The sequence below is a fragment of the Rissa tridactyla genome, chromosome Z, assembly GCF_028500815.1.
Source record: "Rissa tridactyla isolate bRisTri1 chromosome Z, bRisTri1.patW.cur.20221130, whole genome shotgun sequence".
Lineage (NCBI taxonomy): Eukaryota > Metazoa > Chordata > Aves > Charadriiformes > Laridae > Rissa > Rissa tridactyla.
This window is the reverse complement of record NC_071497.1, coordinates 35267948-35288519: the sequence shown is the minus strand read 5'-3', so window position 1 is coordinate 35288519 and position 20572 is coordinate 35267948. Positions and strand designations below refer to the sequence as shown.

The 20572-nt window shown below is 40.9% G+C and overlaps 1 protein-coding gene across 2 annotated transcripts in view; it reads left to right on the top strand.

Annotated features, from left to right (window-relative positions):
• CPLX1 (complexin 1) overlaps window positions 1–20572 on the top strand; it is a 107293-nt gene that overhangs the window by 65110 nt on the left and 21611 nt on the right. For both annotated transcript variants that reach the window (XM_054187017.1, XM_054187018.1), the window contains exon 3: window positions 2045–2220. In XM_054187017.1, the coding sequence (XP_054042992.1) occupies window positions 2045–2220 (176 nt within the window). The remainder of the gene's footprint in view (window positions 1–2044; window positions 2221–20572) is intronic.

Genomic DNA, 20572 nt, shown 5'->3' with positions numbered 1-20572 from the left:
GGGAAGGCTGACAGTAGCTAGGGACCATAAATATGCCAGCTGGGGTTGGTTTGGGGTCCCTGGGTGTCTTCCTCTTTTTATCCACAGGCTTCACAACAGGTTGGAACTGTCAAGAGGCTTGTGGTTAGCTAGCTGAATGGAGACAGTCATTTTTACTATCATTATTTTCCACCTGGCAAAACCCCCATCTATAACAACCAGATCTTGTCAGGCTTTCCCCATGTTTCTTTATGGGAGATGTAAAGGGACCATTTCTTTGTCACATTTTGGGGGATTGGAGGGTTGGTTTTGATTCAAGGCTACTTTCAGCCTTGTTTGGGCTCTGGGAGAACATGTGGCTTGGAAAAGGAATGTGGAGGGGAAAAACCACAGGATCTGCTCACCTCTCGACAAATTCTTTGGTGGTTTGTTAGAGACAGTAGTTAATCTGATAACTGTCATCTCTGGGGCAATTCAGGAGGAATCATCCTGATGGGTTGCAGGTGTTTCTCCCTGTAAGAACCAAGGTTGCGCCATTGCCATCCCAAGAACTGACATGGAAAGCAAGAGCAAACACAGTCCTCCAGCGCTGTTGACATACTAAAGAGGTAATTTATAACAGAGGGATAAGGGGTTGTGAAAACCTTTCCCCTTCACTTTGCCTCTAATAATGCCAACAAACAATTATTTGGAAGGACGTTGACAGTGTCTCCATCAGGCCTAAGCCTTTAAAAAGGCCAGATAACTTTGGCTTATGCAAGGCAAGAGATGTTAAATATGTATACCTGTAAGTGCATGTGAGTGTGTGTTACAAGAAGGCTGTCTCAGATTAACTCTGAGACTTAACTAAGTCTCAGACAGCAAGGACCCAATCTGGAGCTGACTTCACCCAGGAACTAAGGGCAGTAACCATCCACCTACAGTATTCTTCCAGGGTGAAAGTGCCTTTTTTGGTTAATGACACAGGGTATTTTTCTGCTTCAGGCAAAGTCCAACACAACTCACAAAGGATATGTGTCTTTACATCATTTGTGTAACCAGGCTTGATCTTTCTGCAGCCCTCCAGTGCCCTGACGATGAAGTATCACAGTAAATGACCCCCCCTTTCCCCAATACCTCCTTTTCTCCCCAGCTGGATGATTGCCAGTCATTTGCCAATGAAAGTGCCTCTGCAATACAGGGTAAATGGCTTTATGCAGCCCTGTGTGGACAGCGGGGCATGCAAGAAGACTCCCCATTTACATAATAACAACAAATATTGCATAATATCATATTACTATTATTATAATAACATTAACATTATAATATTAATGACTAAATATTGCATAATAATAATAATAATAAATATAGCATTTTACAATAACAAAGAATTGGTTCATGAGCACACAGGGGCTGAAAATTTGGGACCAATGTGCATGCAGGGATAGAAAGAGGACCAGACAGATCCAGTATCCCACCTACATACCAAGCATTAGAAGCAGTGGTGTCCAAGGGTAGAGATGCTGCTTCTTTCTGATCCATGATAGGAGCCTAGAAATCATCAGCAACTCCAAATGTTTGCTAATTCTGTGTGCACCTACCTGTCATGGGATGCATAATTTCTGGCAACAATTAAGACACTGATTACTCATCCCTGAAACTGAGATTTCAAATTCCTTTCCTAGCCCTGATGTAATTTCTTCCTGGATGTATCACCTGCCTGTTACATTAAAGACTCTCCAAAATCAATCTTCAGTCACTTGACTGAGCTGATGGAGTGAAAACATTGCGTGGATGGCAGCTTGCCCCCTTCAGGACTGCAAACCAATTGTGTTGCCATCACAAAAGTCTACAGATGTAGTCTGTTCCTCTTGGTGCCCTGCTTCTCCCACCAGTGGCAGGTAACCCACTCAGTCAGACTAGGTGCTTTGCCCACTTGCTGCCTTTGTGGTGAGTGTGCCTCCTCCTCAGTGGAAGGAGAAACCTTTCCAGATGCAGGGGGAGTGGAAGGAGGTTCTGAGTTAGGGGAAGGAGAATGGTTTTCCCAATTTCTTATACGGCTGACTTTCTTCTGTGCTTTCTCTAGGGGCTACCAAAGACATGGGGAAGATGCTGGGTGGGGATGAGGAGAAAGACCCGGATGCAGCCAAGAAAGAAGAGGAACGACAGGAAGCCCTCAGGCAAGAAGAGGAAGAGAGAAAAGCCAAATATGCCAAGATGGAAGCTGAAAGAGAAGTTATGAGACAAGGGATTCGAGACAAGGTAGGGATCCGGCTTTTGGCACATACCGAGCAGCCCATAATGCTCAGTGGAGATCTACTGTTTTCAGATGATTTGTCCCTGAGTCGCTGCATAGAGCCTGGTACTTTGCTGCACCCAACTTTCTAATCTTGTTCACTGTCCCTTGAGCTCTGTTAATGTTTAAACACACCTGCCACACGAAAAAGCACTGCAAAGTTGCAAGAGAGAGTGAAGATGAGGGGAGAAATTTTTCTCATTATCTGTTAAATGCACAGATTATTTTAAGTGTCAAAGGTTTTTCTGTCCCTATGTGGGTGCTTTCCAAGCTTGCATTTGTGGTTTGTGAGAAGGATCATAATTCGGTGTGTTTCTGAGAGATACAGTTCAAGTACCTTCTGTATTGCTTCCAAGGCTTTCTTTGTGTTCACAGGTGAAATGGGAGAAATCTACTCTACTTTTCACATTTAGACTCCCACTGCTCACAGGGGATTAATCTGAAAGAAAGAGAGTTTCATTTTTCTGAGGGACTTAACCATTGGTTAAGTCACTATTACTCTCTTCTACTCAAGTTGATTCTTGTAATGAGAAGGAAATTAATAATTGGGAGGATTCAGAATGAGATTGAAAAGCAATGTACAAAACAAACCTTTGCCAGAGAAATGAACTAATTTAAGGTAGCTAAGCCCATTGTTACTGTACATTATGCTTTGGGGACTGATGCATGGGGAGAGAAGGCAGTTTTGCTACCTTACCCCCAAGACCGGGTCAAAATTGTTTTTTTAAAATAATTTGATTTTATAAGAAGAGGCGCTGGAGCTCAGATAACAGTGAAAGAAATGTGGCTAATGGTTGGAGGAGGTCTTTCTGATCATGAAGGCCTGTGTGTTGAGGCCTTATATCATATGCCAAAGAACAGCAGAAAATACCTGTAGGCAGAATGAGAAAGCCCAGCGCAGTATAAGTGCTGTTTCCTGTGCAGTGCCTATGTCTGCACAGGTTACAGTGACCTAAGAACATGCCTGGGAGAAAGGTTCAAAGTCTTACTGCCGAGCTGAGAGTGGCTGTCCATAAACAAAACTATGTCTGCACTGGGCCAAACTTCTGACCCAATCCTTATGATTCAGGAGGGAAACTGATAAGGGTGAATTGTTCTGGTGGCATAATGCATCTTATAAAGAGGTATTGAGAATTTTTGTGCAAATAAAGAAATTTGAGATTATGCTTCTAAAGAAAGAAATTGTCAGGGAATTGTCTATCTGTGACACTGGCAGAGAAAGGTATTCATATGATCTTTTAAAAGAGGGTATTGATTATCAGACAGACAGATTTAGAACATCTACCTGGTCAAAAGTTTTTGATTTTATAATGTATTTAATGAATATATAGATAGATAATGTAATATATTAATAGAAACATATCAATGAGCACAGCATATGTTTATAGGGGAACTGTTTCTAAGCAATGATATAGGTCTACATTAGACCTGAGGGGAAGAAAAAAAAAGAGTAATGAATTTCTGAGTTGCAAGCCAATGGGCTAATGACCTGTTTTCACTGGTCGTTGTCTCTTCTGATGGACCACTGAAGTGTTCCCAGAAGTAGATTATTTCACCTCTGCCATGCCTTACAATGTATGTTCTCATCTCATTTACTATGCGGTATCTGAATTCTAATGGCAATATAATGAATTTCCTCAATCGAGGGTTTAATTATTTGTTACTATTATTGTTATGCTTTCACTAGTATAGTTGATGAGTTCATCCCAAGCACGGTTTCTTCTAAGATTTATCTGAGTGGGGGACAAATATTTTTAAGTTTTTTCTGTTTACAAAGTATAAAAGCAGAAGGGTCATTACATGATAAAGCCTTGATGGCAGAAGAATGTTAACATCTTGTTGGATCAGTGAGGCTCTATGGCACAGTAAGAAACACTCAGGACTTCTATGTCTCTTTGCTGGCAATAGGAGAATGGTGAAGTCTGGGGTTTGATGTTTGTTCCTGTAGGCGACATATCATGCAGCAGAAGAATGTGCAGTCCATGTCCTGTTTAAGAGTGAGTTCTTCTGTCTCTGGATGTGTGCCATTAATTCTTTCCATTTTTCTTCCTGGGCCATTAAATGCTCTCAGTGGTTAAGCAGTAAGATTCTCCACAGTATTTGGCATTGTCCGTGTCCCAGGAAACCCATGAAGACTATTCAGTTCTTTGTAGATATGTGAGACGTAATTTCCAGGTACTTCATGTTTTCAGATAGGTGGTATTGGAATTTACTGCTAGAAAAGTGAGAACATTTTGGTTGCTGGCAACAGGGTAAGTCCTTAGTTAGGGCCTTTGTTCTCTCCAGTGGGAAACTGTTCTCATAACTCTGCTTTTTTTTTCTTTTAAATATGATTGCTGAACTCACGTTTGGCTGTAAATCACTCAGACAAAAAGGTAATGAGGATTTATAGCTGCAGTCCTATGTTCTTATGCGAGACAATCATCACAAAACATCATATAATTATTTACTTTTAATATTTCATTTGCCTATTTCCATATGTAACTGGTGCATAGCTGTGAAAATCCTATCTTAGGGCAGGAAAAATACCAGAATGTGAATTGACTCTGTTCTCCAGCAATATAAGACCTTTGAAAACAAGCACTAAGCTCATAGGGGGCAAACTTAACTTTGGTAAAACTTTGTTGCAATAAACCAGCTTCACAATGTTCGCAGTGTTAGTACATCTATGGGTTGTTTCGTTATTGTCTAACTTCAGATGCAGATATTGCCAAGGGCTTCAAAGGAATGAAATGTCACTGCCTGAAAATGCAATTTTGAAAGTGCGTTTTTCCTTGCGAGGAAGAAATATGTAGTAGATTTTGCATTGGAGACTACTGACAACTGAAAAAAGTGCAGAAATTGTATTCTTCATGTCAAAAGATGAAGGATCTCAAACAAAGAAAAGATTTTCCTCAGAAATGAATCATATTCTGTAATTCAAATGATAAAATTCAGATGTCAATGAACAGAAACATTCTGTCTTATCTCTTCCCTTTAAAATCATTGATATTAAACCACTGATATGAATTTTTATCCAGCACTTGTGGTCTAATGAAGCTGTGGCTACTGTTCAATGTGTGGGCCTTAAAATGGACTTTCAGAGATACATTTGTATTGTGCAGATGGAGAGGTAACATTAACTTGACTCTTCTTCTACTTCCAAGGTGGCTTTTGATAATTCAGGATAAAAAGCAAACAAACAAAAAAAAAATCCTTGCTTATTAAGTTCACTGCAGATACTCTTTGTTCTATAGACCAAAGAGTGTTTACAACTGGGTCGCAGACCCTGTGGCTATAAGAAAGCGGTAGGCCTGGCTATGACACTCCCAGTGCAATGCTTTGCAAGACAGGGATTATATTGTGCCTTCCAAGAAGCAGGCTCTGAGGTGGCAAGGAACAGTCAAAACGCCAGTAACGATGACAATCAAGAAGAATTGCACTCTGCAGCAACTAAATCATGGGCTGTTCTGGGTGAAGAAGGCTGCAGGGACAATGTCCTGTGGTGTTTATTGTGTTCCAGACACATTTGATTCATAGGTTATTGAGGAGACTGGAAGCTGGAGTAAGCCCAAGCAGAGCTGGAACAAGGAAAGGACATTTGCAGGTTGATTGAAAAGCACCGTAACCCCACAGATCATTTTCATGTTAGTATTTGGAGACATCCAAGGGGATAAAGTGATTTGACCTGGACTAGAATTCTTCCAGAACTTGTCCCCCAGCCAGCTGTATGCAAGGATGTCCTGGCTGGCCTGTGTTGCCTCTGAGGCAGATTCCTGAGTTTCTGTATCAGTTTTCGCCATAGCTTAGAGTACAGATCTTTAGCAACAAACTAGTTTCAGGATTACAGTCCTTTGCAAATTTACTATATCACCCACTTCTCTAATACTTTCAACCTTTGGAAATTCCAGCTAGAAATTCAATTTTCTGCTTTGTACCTCCAAAAAGTCCTCTTTTCTGCAAGGCAGTGACTGTCTTTTCTGAAATGGTGAAAAAACTGGTCTCCTCCAGTAAGTGGAAGCACGAGTAGAAAGTCAAAGGTTTACAAAGTTATCTGGGTATGGCTAAGTACATCAGTCTCCCTTGAAAGTGGAGAGAGAGAACAGTACCTTCCCAGATGTGCTTTTCAGCACAAAACAGGGATTGATGTACCTGCTAAGGACCTCCAAGGCCATTATTAAACATAACGATCTTCAGAGTGATTTTAGGGGATCTGTAGTTTCATCTTTATATTCCCTTGGAAATCCCAGGATATGCAACACGTCTTGGTCTTTGTGAATCCGGCCACCTACACGTATAGAATTCTCTAGGTGGTCTATATGAAAGTGTGTGTTGCCAGGTCTTATCTCTTGGCGTTAAACTAACAGAGCTTCCCTGATGGGAAAAGGTGCATGGATTTCTTCCTGTGCTGTAGCTTTAGGTCTTTTTTTAAAATTCAGAACCGGGAGTCACCATTAGCAAACCATTGGAGTTTGGAAGCAAGATGACATCTTTTTCATCTGCTTCCATAATAGTTAGAGGTTCAATTATTTAGCTGAACTCAGCAGGTTCAGTTTCCAGCTGCTGATTCCCCCACTAATACATTTTGGGGCTCATTAGTCAGCTGCTTTGTGCAGCTCTGCCTTGCTCTAACATCGTTTCTACATTTCACACTAATCCAAATCTACACCAGTAGATGTCACTTTGGATACTTGCTAACGAGATCCCACCAGGTGATGCTTCTGGAGCTACTGAAATGTCTCTTGAAATGCAGGCTTTTTTAATGTTATGCACTGACTAGGGTGACTTGTAGAGTCCTTCAGCTGAAATCCTCACTTAAACAACTTTTTTCTCACTGAGCTGGCTGGCAAAACTATGCACATTGCTGGCACAGGGCTGAGCATATTCACACACTCAGAACTGGGTGCAATATAAACCCAAGCAGATGACATACAGTGATTAGTGCTGGAATTTAGCTAGAGAGGACATCTGAATGGTGTCTCAAGCCTTCCTAGCTGTGACTTATTGAAAATCCAAGGATTTGGCTCACCGACTTGGAAAGACAAGAAATATGGACTCCAACAAATGGCCTTTTGCAAGTTCTCTTCCAATACCATTGCATCTGAGCAACTGTGTCTGAACAGCCAGACATTACTACCCTGCTGGAGGTGCTGTTCTACCATCTCACAGTCCAGTCTACACTTCTGGCCCTCATACCAGGGTGCCCCATTACCGGAAGATCTGTTTGGAAACTAATATCCAACAATTTTAATTGACAAATTATTCTGTATTCATAATAAGGCACCCTTCAGTACAGCCCTCCCTCACCCCATCAGTTATTTATTTATGTTGCCACCCAGAGGACAAGAAAGGTGAGAAGGCAGTAACTATTTGTAATTTATTGTCAGATCACACAGTACAGCCTCCCTCTCTTTCCTTTGTGCTTTTTTTCTTTTCGTTGTTGAACGGATGTTTTAGGATCTTTCCTTTTTTTCAGAGCCAGGATAGACTGACTACATTGCAGAACACAGATGTGGGATCTATGAAGCACTGCTTCAATTCTACAGAGCTACATTACTATAGGGAAATAATATACACGCTGTTGTATATACCAAGTTCATGTGAATGTACACACAGAGAAATATATATAGAGAGAATTTCAATAGATTTTCTTTAATCAGAAAGAATTTTTTTCTTTGCATATAGGAGAAGATGAATGCAAAGGAAATGTCAGCATCATGGACAAAGCCTTACTTCATTCCAGTTGCAGTGGCAGTCTACATTCCTACTTTACCATGTCTAGTCCACAGCTTGAGGAGGTGCATGAGGGACCTGCCCTCCTTCAGGGGACTAGCAATGGTTAACATCTGCATAAAGAGACTATTTAGTTCTAGTTTACTGGGTAGTCATTCCTACACTAATATGTCAAATCCAGTACATGAACAAGGAAGAAAAGCTACCTACAGGCATGCTGGATCCAGAGCTCTCTTTTTGCAAAGGCTGTAGACTTGTCTTAGTCTACTTCCCCAGCAGAGCAGACACGGCCCACTGTCTACCTGAGTTTTGGCTGGAGTCATTCATGCTGGCTCTGCAGAACAGGAACTGCCCAGTTCTGTACAATGGGAACTACGAACCCGTACAAAGAAAAAGATGGCAGGTCTTTTCAGTGGATTTCTGCCTGGACTACCTATGAGAAACATGAAGTTGTCAGTATGCAATAACCTCTGATATACCAGTTAGCTCTGTTTATGCCTTTTTTATGCTTTGTGATTGTAAGAGTGCCAAATAATGTTTCTCATTCACATCAGCTAGAAAGACCAAGCTCGGTCTCAGTGTTCGAGCCTTGCCAGGTGCAGGGATGAGGAGGAATGAGGCCTGGGCACTTGACCCAACCTGGCCAACAGGGTTATTTCATACCATGAACAGCACATTCAATATAAATTAGAAAGTTTGCTGTGTAATTTCACTCTCCATTGATGGCAGCGGTCCAGAGAACTTCTTGCCCCGGTGCCAGACCCCCTTGTCCCGAAGGCGGTGTGCTCGCAGTGTCTGACACTTGTTGTACTGATATGATTGGCTGAGTATAATTCTTGTGTATCTTATATTAGTATCGGAATCAATACTGGTTCTTTAGTATTATCGTTAATTAGTTAGTCATATTCTATTAAATCTATTTATATTTCAACCCTCATATTTCCTTATTTTCCCCAATTCCCCTTCCCGGGTGGGGAGAGGTCATCAAGTGGTAGAATGATTGTCTAAACGACAACAAATTTTTATAGATTTTCTCAAACCATAACAATGATCCACATTCCCATTGCTTCTGGTTTTTAGAAGTGGCTGCTATGCCCACACCCTTCCACTTGGAGTTTCTTTAGTGAGTACAGCCAAGACCACGTGGAATAATTTCTTGGCTAAATCCCACCAAGGGCATGAATGCATCCGTTTGCATTGAGAGGAAGAACAGCTTATTTGCTGCTCTGCTGTTTTGGGGGACAAAATATTCTTTCCTCAATGGAAAACCCCCTTAGTCAGGACAGTATAAAATTTGGCTAAGTGTCTGGAGGACCTCTGAGTTTTTTCCAACACACCCTCTCCAACTCTTTTAATTTATCTCATCTTTAAAGGTAGACAGTTCTGTCCTGCATCATGCTGCTTGTGTCAGCCTCAAAATGCAGACAATAGCAAGGGAGTAATTTGATCAGTACTATTGCCCGTAACAAGTACAGCTACACTATTTTTTTCATGTAATTTTTTTTTTTCTCCTGGCTTACGAATCAGATGCAAGAGGAAGGGTTTGTACAATTGTTGGTTCTTTTTTATGTCAAGCCAATTCAAGGACTGTGAAGGTCACCAAAGAGAATTTAAAGGTCTGTCCCCTTTTTGTGGCCGCCAAAGAGCTCCCATTACTGCTTAAAATCAGGCATTAGCCATATTATGTCTGTTATATTGGCAGTTTGTTATCTGAGTCTTGAATGATCAGATAACTCACCAGAACTTAATGAGACCAGTGGAGTTACGCCTGCTTGGGAATGCAGCCTGATGTCTTCACTGCCCAGCTAAGGGATGCATCATTCTTTTCTGTTAAAAGTCATCACAGCCAGGTTCAGCCTTTGAAATGCTGCTGCTTCCTTAGAGCAAGATGTGACTTTGTGCTGGCCTCACTACAAAGCTCTGCATCTCTTCTGACATTGCTTTCAGTTTTATCAGCCTGTGATTTAAGACTGTCAGGGAGAATTAGTCACCCCACATTCCTGAAAGAAGAAGGGCTGATACTAGGCCAGATCTGAGTTGATGCATGGGACAGCATGATAAAGTTTGGGACATATTTTGCTTGTGGTACTTTTGTAACCTTTGCCTGCTGTGTGTCTTTGTTCCTCATGGGTGCTTGTTGCTTATGGTTAAGCTGGGAAAAGAAGGGAGGATTTGCATGGCCATTCCTGGTGAGTGGCAATTCATATGGCCTCCCTGAGGGTCTAAAACAGGCCTCAGCATTTCTCTTCCCTTCCTCACTAGCCAGCTTTGAGAAAGTCATGAATAGAGTTGACTTAATCTTACCAGACTCTGGTGCAAGGTTTGGAGCTCCAGGGGAAGCAACCCTCTTGCTGATGCAGGAGAAGACCTTCCTTTGACCCTGTCAGAGTTTGGGGAAGGCAGAAGGGCTGTCTGTCACAGGGCAGAAATAGGGTACATGGGGAAATATTTGCCCTTCTATCATTTCCACTGGATGGGGTTTTCCAGGGTTCCCTCCTTTTCCTTTCAGCACGACCTTGAGTCCTGTCTCTGCTGTAGGCCTTCTCCTTTGGCAAAACAGCACATAAGTATGCCTGCTCCTGCCAGGAAGCACAGACTCTGGTTATTTGTTACCTGCTGAGAGGGAGACTTCATTGAGGAATGGCTTTTCCTCAGTTAGGAAAAAGGGAGGAATAATGCAACCTGTGAGCTCCAGGCCACCACATCCAAATTCCCCAGCATTCCCTGAAGCTGTTGGCATGGTCTTCACAAGACCAGCCTAAACCAAGTACTGTGGAACAGGTACAGTGCTTTTATGCTCTTGGTCCCAGCCAGACCTCCAAGCAACCCATTAGATATTTAGGGTCATAGTGGGTTGAGCTGACTTTTAAAACTTGCACCATATAGGTCTGTAGGATCTCACTAGTCATTTTACAGCTGCTGGATTATTTCTGTCATGCTCAGTAACAAAGATGTAAATTCTGTCTCCTTGTTAAATAGGCTGACCCTAAATTAGAGGAAGGATTGTTCAGCCAGAGATCAAAACAAAAAGATAGTCCAAGCAGAGGTCTGGTGTGGGAAAGGCATCTGACAAATTGCCCCTGGAACAGAACTCTTCATCCACTCAAATGCAGAAAGCACAATGGGGCTGTATGTATTTTTTATTCAGGTGGCTTTTATTTTATTGTATGCCTGATTTCCTTCTTGGACATTTATTCCAGATGCTGCCAAGGAGTTTGGGGAACGGAGACATCCCAGTGTACACCTCTCAAAAACCCCTACAATGTCACTTTTTGATGTTTCTGATGAATCCCTGGTTGTTGACTAGTAGGTGGTGCTGAAAGCATTTCTTTCCTTTCTCTGATGAGTGGCTTGTACCACTGAAGATTCTATAGGCTGGACCTACCAATTTAAACTACAAATCTGGCCAGCAAAGGCAAAAGTGTCAAAACAGTATTGCAGAGAAGCAGAGAATCAGCTTCATCATGTCTGTGTGCTTGGTCCAGCTGCATATCTGTCTAGAAAATTCTCACTTGCTATCTTCACATTTCCTTTGCTCTGATGTTGTAATCACAGATTTCTGTGCACTGTAGTTTGCAGTGAGTATGAGAGTTGTTTAGAAGGCAAGAAGCTAGTAAACTGCCTTCAGTCACGTAAAGTACAGCACCTTCACTTTCTGCAGCCAATCTCTAGTTGAATGACAAGGAAGACTTTTCTGCCCCTGCCCACTTTGAGTTATTTTCATATAACATAGGTTTTTAGCTCGAGGTGGGAATTAAAATCTGTGGCTTGAATTTAGCTGAATTTTGATCTGGAATTGAGGCTGGGAGTTTTCAGAAAGCAAGGCTTCTGGGATATTCTCCATCCATACCTCATTACTACTAATACAGCTTTTTTCTAAAGTGTTTTTCATCCTGGCCAGCTCTGATAGGAGAGATGAATGAGAAGATTTAAAGCAGACACAGAGAAAGATGTTTTTGAGGTATGCTCAGACCTCCACAAAGCCTTGGACATGATGCAGAGCCTTCTGGAAATCTGAGAGAAGAGTTCCCTGGCTTCACCCAGGGCTCTGTCAGTCTTATGCTGTTTAACAGAAGTAGGCTTACTTCAGTTAACTCTGGAAAGTTTGACAGTGCCTTGTAAGTCAGGAAGTACAACACCAATGTCTTCTATCCATGTGCCAGCTGGTCTTCCAGCCTTTGCAAATCTGTCCTTTCTAATTTAGAGAGACAGTTCTCACTCCTAACTATGCCATCTCCTTCAATAAAAGAGGCAATAACCTATATGTGCTCTTGAAACAGTCTCTCAGTCTCGATGTGTGCATTTGCTCTTCATTTGCCTTTCTCCCATGTCTTGAGAAAGGAGGCAGATTCCGGAGGAGGAACCGAGGACCACGGATCAAGCTGAGAGCTGCAAGGGAAGCTTTATGTTGAATTGTTGCTGGTGAAGTCTGACTTGGACCGTGAGAGGGCTTGTGGACTCATCTCTCTACAGGCATTTGAAATGTGTTCATCTCATCCCAAACCAATGTAGGGTGTATGTTCTACTTCTTATAGGTTGTTCCAAAGGAAAACAATGTGTTGTTGTTAAGTTTCAATGCATGGTGAAAGAGTCCCTTCCTCCTCCAAGAGATTTGCTAGGGAAGGTGCTATGCGAACAGAGACAAATAGAAAAGCAGTGATCTGCTTTTGGATGAATGACTCTTCTGTCACTCAGACTGGCTGTTTGGCAAGTGGTTTAAGGTGATTCTGTGCTGCCACGTTCTTTATGTGTGGATTTGGAGGTGGAGGGAGGTAGGGGGTGCTTCAGGGTTTCACTTTCAACAGATAGTGAGAGAATCTCAAACAACAAGCTATGCCCAGAAATAGGAATATCCCTGCTCCAGCAGGGAATCTGATACTGTGAGGGAAGGAGCAGGAATCTAACTTTCTCAGAACTGCTCTGGAGGCTCTTTCCCTTGACAGGTGTGTGTGGCCCCAGGCTGAAGCTTCCATTTTCTTGGAGATTTAGTACTCAACCTTGTTTGACAGGCTCAGTGAGAGTCAAGGAGAAAGACCTGTCACTTACACTAGTTACAATCTGCCTCTCACTCTGACATGTCATGTTAGAGCCTGTGTAAAAGGCACTGCACCCTCCAGGCCCTTCCAGAGGCTGGAATCACAAGTCTGTTCACCGACGTTTTTGGCAAGAATCTGATTGGCGAAAGTGATCACAGTGGTGGGGCAAAAGCAATCACAGATTATGGAACAACTCAACACACCGGCATTTGTATTGATTTTTCTCTTCTGCCTTCTGGCTGTTCACTTATGCTGTTACATAAAATGGTCAATTCGTGTTCCCAGCACTGCTTTTTATCTCTTCTTGCCTCACAAATGCAAAATCATATTTTAAAACAAATAAACAAGACTGCGTTCTTGTCCTTCCACTGACTGGTTCCGAGTTTCAAAAAGCCAGTTACTCTCAGCAAAATACAGCTCCTTCTCCTGGGATTTTTGAATACTGAGAGCACTTACAAAAGCATCAGGCAAAGGATAGAAGACAGGATGCTTTGCCTTAGATTCAGCACTCCCACACTGTGTCAGAACTGGGAACTGACTTACCTAAAATTTTTTAGTCTCTTCTTTTCAATTTAATGATCCACATGAACACATCAGTGTTAGAGGAACCACATGATAGGTAACAAGAGTAAATATCTGACAATAACATAGAGTTTGAGCCCATTAAACTAATTTAAATCTGCTTAACACAATTATGAAACCATACCCTTGATAAAGCCTCTTCAGAGAAATATTTTAGGCTCGGAGACATTATATTTTTTAAGAAGTCTCACCATTTAGAAAGTTTTGAGACATCTTTGTTTCCAGGTCCAGCGATCTGGGCACCCCTTGTGTTTTTCCTGTGTTGTTCATATATATTATTGAGGCAGGCAGAGACAATATTTGAAATCCTGGCAGGAGATGGTAGTTCAAAGCTCCTCTCTGCCTACTTCTACAACATATATCTTGTCAAGTGTCTTAACTACAGAGCAGTGGGAATAAGAGCATAGCAGTTTTAAAAGAAATTTGAATTTTTAGTTCAAAACTAAATGTAAAAATTCATTAATTTCTCTCAAGTCTGATATGAAACAGAGTTGAGGAACTCAACTGGTGGGGGTAATTCAGGTGCAGAGAGACCAATAAAGGTGCTTTGTCCTGATAGCACCAAACAGCATGAAATCCATTCCCATATCTCCCACATACACTCTGCAAGCTTTTAACACAAAATATAACTCTGCATTTTTAGGAGAATTTCTTGACATTTGCTCAGTGATGACTCAGAAGCAACGTGGTAAGCCCTGCACTGTTGTTCATGTATAAGCTTGAACACGATTCTGACAAAGACGCCTGAAGTAAAAAGTTCAAAGCTTCAACACTAGGTAAGCACAGCTTTGAAGGAGTTTGGTAAGAACCCAATAGGACAAAACTATGGCTCTTCCTAGTGCAGCTATCTTGCAATAGCATTGCACAGTTCCTGTTCCCTCAGTCTTTTGTAATCAGAGCATCATGATTGTGAAGTAAGGCAGTTCCTTAAAAAGTACTAAAAATGTCACAGCTCCCCTAATTAAAATCAACCCTGAAAGCTCTGAAGTGTTGGTGAAATGGAGTAATAGTTATTAAAGCACACGAGTCTTGCTAAGAGATGCCAGGTCTCTCTTGCTTTACTGTACTCGAGGGCACACTGAACAACTTCACAATATGAATGAAAAATGCAACTGGAAGCCGCACAATGGGATGGTTTTGGAAACAGATTAATTTATAAGTTGGTGCAGAGCTAACAAAAGGCTACATTGGATTGATCTATCATGATTTTAATTAATAAAACACAACACTGTCTTCACAGGTCTGATTCAATTGGGCAATCCATGCACTTTCTAGTGATCATGCTCTTAAATGCAGTTCCCCTCCTATAAAAACCTCCAGTCATGCATGCAATATAGTCCTGATCACAGGGGATAAAACTTCTGATAGTTCCTCATTTACAAAAGTAGAACTCAAAGGCAAGAACCTCATTTGCAGTTATGAGTAGTGCTTGGGAAAATTCAAGAGTTGCAATGGCCTTATAATTTGCAAAATACAGTAAGTACCGCCAGTAAGCAGCCTCATGCCTTCTAAAACAGAAATTACGGCCGTGCCTTTGTGACAGGGTGAAAGGTGAAGTGACATATAAGAATAGGGATAAATTCACCTCCAGTGCAGCCTGGAGAAGAGGATCTCAGCGTCAAGGAGCAGCCTGGCTTCTGTTTCCCACAATTGTCTGAGTTAGGGCTATAGGATAGTTGGTTTGGTCTCCACAGTCCTGTGTGGGAAAGGCAGCATGCCCTGGTGTCAGGGTCATCCCTGTCCTGAGCAAGCTGCTAGACAAGTGTGCCAAACTGAAAGGAAAAGCAGATGCAGAGAGGGGCTGTGGTGTGGGTATATGACAGGGCCTGTGTCACATGTTGGTGGGTGGTTTTCTCCATCCTGCTTGAAAAATTGGTTTGTCATAGGACAGGTCGTTTTCTGGCTCCTTTATTCAGCCAGTTGCCTTTAGCTGGGAGACAGAACATTTTAGGAAGATGATACCACAGCTAAGAGAAAAATCCCCTGTGGTAGAGAAGTGTTATTAATGATTCTGCTATAAATTGCTACCCTAATGATGCCAGCAGAACTTAAATTTGCTGTGCTTCCTGTCACTTGTGCTACACTGTTCGTTTAAGGAGCCATCCCACTGTGAAGACCATCACAGAGCATAGCAAGAACAGGTATAATCTTCTTTTGAGTCTATGCCCCTTATCGAATTTGGATTCCACACCACTCTCTGCCTCCCACTGCCAGAGAAAAAAAAAAAATAGAAACCCAATTAATTCAAAGTCACAGTAGGTTGCTGATTATAGGCTTAAACAAGATAATACATGCATGGAATTTTTTTCCACTTAACAAACCAACCAAAATATTAGCTACAAATTAAAGTAACTGACAATTTTATTTAGAACTCTTAAACTGCAGAGAAATGTCCTACAGTATTTATTTTGTTTAAATGCAAATTTACAGATTAATACAGGAACAATGATATTGTTATGCTAATCACAACATTTTTCATCTTTTTCAGCAAAGGCTGATTTTCTCTTTCTTTTGCTTTGGTAAGAGCTGTTATGCTCTCTCGTTCTTTGTTCTGAACCAATGAAAGTATTTTTTGGGAAAAATACAGGGTTGTTTTGCCATAGATATTGACCATACTGTAGAGGAGGAAGCTTTGCAATCCTTTCTGTATGGATAGTTAAACTCGTTTTGTTTGTGTATTTGTGCATGGGATGTTTGTTTATGGTTTATCTGACCCAAGATATCACCCTTTCTGCTCCATGACTGCTTTTCATATGGCTTGTAGGTGGTTTTTCTTTCTTGAAACAATATCACCAAATGTCAACTGGTAAGAAAATGTCGGAACCTTATATTGTATGTTATACCTTCTTACATAATTAGAAACATCCACTAATATATGAAATGGAGTTGACAATATTTACTCTGTCCTTTGACTCTTTAAGTCATAACTTAAATTTTTCATAACTTATGTCATTAATTTATGCAAGTTAAAGGACCAAAATGCAAAAGTCAAGCCAAGATTTAAAGGCATTCTTTCTCTCTATAAAAAAGGAACTTAAATGTGCGTGCGAATGGTGGTAGATCTCCACCACCTGTTCCCAAGGCCAGTTGTGCAGCTGCCAATCACTCCTGTCCTCAGCACCTTTCTGGACAGCAGGCTTGTGTCTGACGTGAGCCACTGGATTCCGTCAGGTGCCAGGTGCTATTGTCAGAGCTTAAACACAACAGAGGCTCTGATGGTACATCTCAGCCTTACAATCCTGAGACCATGGGCATGATACTATGGTCTGCTTTACTCCGTGTTAAGTTAGGAGCATAAGCTGCTTCCATGCCTCTGCAGTCTCCTGGCTTCTAGCGAGCACTTCCTGTCTGTCCTTTGTGCTCTGTACAGAAACAGTAATAGTGCTTATAAACTAATGTAAAAACAGTGCTCTGCCAAAGAGCTTTGTCCCTGATTAGCCAGAGTATTTCCACCCTGCTTGGCTCCTGTCTGGGGCTCTGTACATACAGATGTCCACACTGGTCTGCTCCAAGGAAGCAGCTTGGACAACATGCCACCAACTTGCTGTGCCTGTGATCTAGACTGTCTAGCAACAGAAATGTTCTCCACTAGCAGGTGGAGAGCTTGTAAGGTTAAATGCTGGTCAGCCCTTCCCTGGCACCATGCGCTGAATTACCCACCCTTCCTGTGACATGGTGAGCTGCCTGTGCTTTCTGAGGCAGCTCTGAGGCAAATGATCCCAAATACTTCTGAACAGATACTCTCATGCTTCGCGTACAAGATGGGCTGTAAATTGGGGTCTGGTATGGCTAACTATGTTGCAACACAGAACCGCACAGCCAGCTCTTCAAGGATCTAAAATACTTACCTAGAAAGTGTAGAAAAAATCTTATTTATCATGGGGGACTTCTACTGAAATGAAGTATGCTGCGTAGTTGTTGCTGCCAGTACTAAAGGCATCCTTGGAAATATTCTTCCTAGCTGAAGAGGTGTTGCTTTTACAGGAGAATTCTATATTAGACCTCATCTTCACAGATAAGTAGGAATCAATCTCAATACTTAAGGGTGGATGATTCTCGGATGCAACCCATCATGGCCTGAATATATTTGCAAAGCTAAGTTTAAATAAGCAGGTACTAACTATTTGGTACTTCTGATGTGTGGCTTCAGAAAGTTCAAAACAATAATGGACTAAAGCAGCTAGAAGATTGTATTTAACCAGGAAAAAATAATTAATAATTTGCAACTGGTGAAGAAATTTTGTCAGGTGCACATTATAGAAAAAATCCTGATAATCTTGGAGGGAACAAAAGTTAGCATTCAAAATAGAAAACACACTGGACTGAAGAAATTGTGGAAGAATAATACAGTCAAAATGGTAAAATGTACAAGAATTTATAAAGGAAGAAAAAGAGCAGAAGCAGAAGTTTAGAACTGGCAGAACTAGAGGCAATAAAATTATATTTTTTTTTAAAAAGAACCAAGAGAGAATACTTCCAATAATATTGATCTTTTATTAAATGAATTCTGCAGAACTATTAATAATGCTAAAAAAAAATTATTGGTACAGAAGCAATGCATATGAGATGAAAATTTCAAAAAGTTGTTCACAGACAAAGATAATGCTTTTAACGTCAGACATTAAAAGAGTAGACTTAGATCACTCACACTGTATGTACCAGAGGTCAGGCCAGTTAGGTGGATACATCAGAAAAAGAAATACAGATAAAATAATATCAGTGAGCCTGCATTTGACCATGTGAGGTCAGAAGACAGAATTGATTCTTGTGTGCAGTTAGAAATTTGGTTCATAATATAACAGGACACTCTTAGGCTTGGTACAATGTCACTTCTGAATCATTAGTCTTAAATACATATTAAATAGATAAAAATTTTACAAACAGAATCCTTCTCAAATAGGTAGCTCCTAAGTCTTGTGAATCATTAGTGCTTGGCCCTAGACATAGTGAAAGTTTTTATTAAGGAGATAAAGACAGTTATGTATAAAAAGAACAGAAAATCCATTTCATTTTCTGCTGGCCAGGTTAAGAGCAAGAAATAACATCCCCTGAAAAATTCGTTTGAATCATCATGTGACAATAATAATGCTGTGGGCAGAGTTCATTTCAGCCCATAGTTCACTGATGTAAATAAGGGCAGATCCGTTCCAAAAATTGCAGCTTTACTCACCTTATTAAAATAATAAATTATTTTAAAAAAAAAAAAAAGAAAGAAAAGGGGGAAAAGAAGCATTTGATTATAAAAGTTTGTTATGTACAATTGGAAATTTCTTTGCATTCTCTCAGACTATTAAAGGCAAGAACGAAACACCTAATTGTGCTTTGCACAGGAGCACAGCTCTGCTTGCTAATGACTCCACTTCACTTAGCTACCCCTAAGCCATTGATGTTGCCAGAATTGAATCACCAAGTTATCTGAAATCTGAATGGATTTCAGGTTGCTTTCTTTCTAGCTTCCTAACAGAAGAGAGGAGACTGAAGGGGGCAAAAGCTTACAACCTTCCTGGACCAAACTCTTCCCTTCTCCCAGAGGAACAGACAGCTGCAGGATGAATTTTAGACAAATTTATGCTGAGATCCTAAAGTGTTGTCCTGGTTTCAGCTGGGAATTAACTTCTCTTTCCAGTGGTTGCCGTAAAAGGGATGGATGTCAATAATGCCTATGGGTTTTAGTTGTTCCTAAGTGATTTTTACATTGTTCAAGGACTTTTTTTCAGCTTCCCATAGAAGAAAAGACAGAATAACGGCATGGCCAATGAAACATTCCATACCACAGATGTCATGCTCATTACTTAAACGGAGGTTAGCCAGGGGGCGGAAATCCGCAATGGTGCCAATTCATGAGGTGGTGAGAGTGTCTGGTGTTATTGTTATTATTATTGTTATTATTTTTATTATTAGTGTTATTTTTCTTTTTCTGCTACTGTTCTATTAAACTGTCTTTATCTCAACCCACAATTTTTTTCCTTTCCCCTCCTTTCCTCCCTCTTCTCCCTTGTTGGGGCCAGTGGGGGTGAGTGAGCAGCTGCGTGATGGGGGCTAAACAACAAGTATATCTCTGTTTTGGTCAATGGAGCATTATAGCCCTAAAGCAAAATCACCGTTAAGCAAAAATAACATGTGCTGTGGATAGCTCTGAAAGTCCCATCAACCGATTGCCAGACAAGAAAATGTTACTGAAAACACTGATGTTGAAGACCTTTGAAGAAAATACATCAATTTGAAAGAGATTTCAACTAGCAACAGAAGAACCAAATGTTCCTGGCCTTATGAAACAGCCCTATCTCAGGAATTTTTTTTCTTTAATAATGAAATAGCTCTTCAAATGAGGACTTATTGTTGAAAGCGAATGAAAAGACCACTGTAAGTGGAATGTCTTAATTTTAGTAAAACAGATGAATTCAGCCTCTGCTTGGAACTCATTTTTATGCAGTACAGCTTTTTTTTTTTTTTTTTAAATAAAGACCAATTTCAGTGAGGGAGAAGAAAATCAAACATGGAGAGTTTCTTCCAAAACAGCAAAAGTATGAGTCTGAGATTTTGTTGAAGCCAGTAGCAAAACTACCATTGACTTCTGTGAGGCAAGAGAAAGTCTAAATAGCTGCTCATAAAGAGCTCAGGACAGCAGAGGAACAAGGAGGCAAAATGGGTTAAGTGACATCATCAGGATGTCACAGCAATTTAGTGGCAAAGCTGAAAAAGATCCACATTCCTTGAATTCCTGTATCTGCTTAACTGTATGGCTTTTCAGCATGAGAAGGCAATCCCACTGATTTCCAACACTGTAAGAAGAAAAGAAATCTGATTGAGACACTGTTCATGTGGTGTGGAGAAAAGCAGAGCACTCATGTACTTTAAACCTTGGCAGGCTAGGCAAAACAGACTCCCCTGTGCAAATGCTCTGAAGTGATTAGCAGAGTAGTATTTGTAAAATTTATTCAATTTAATAGACATAAGGAGAAGAAGTAAGATGGTCCCAAACCTGATC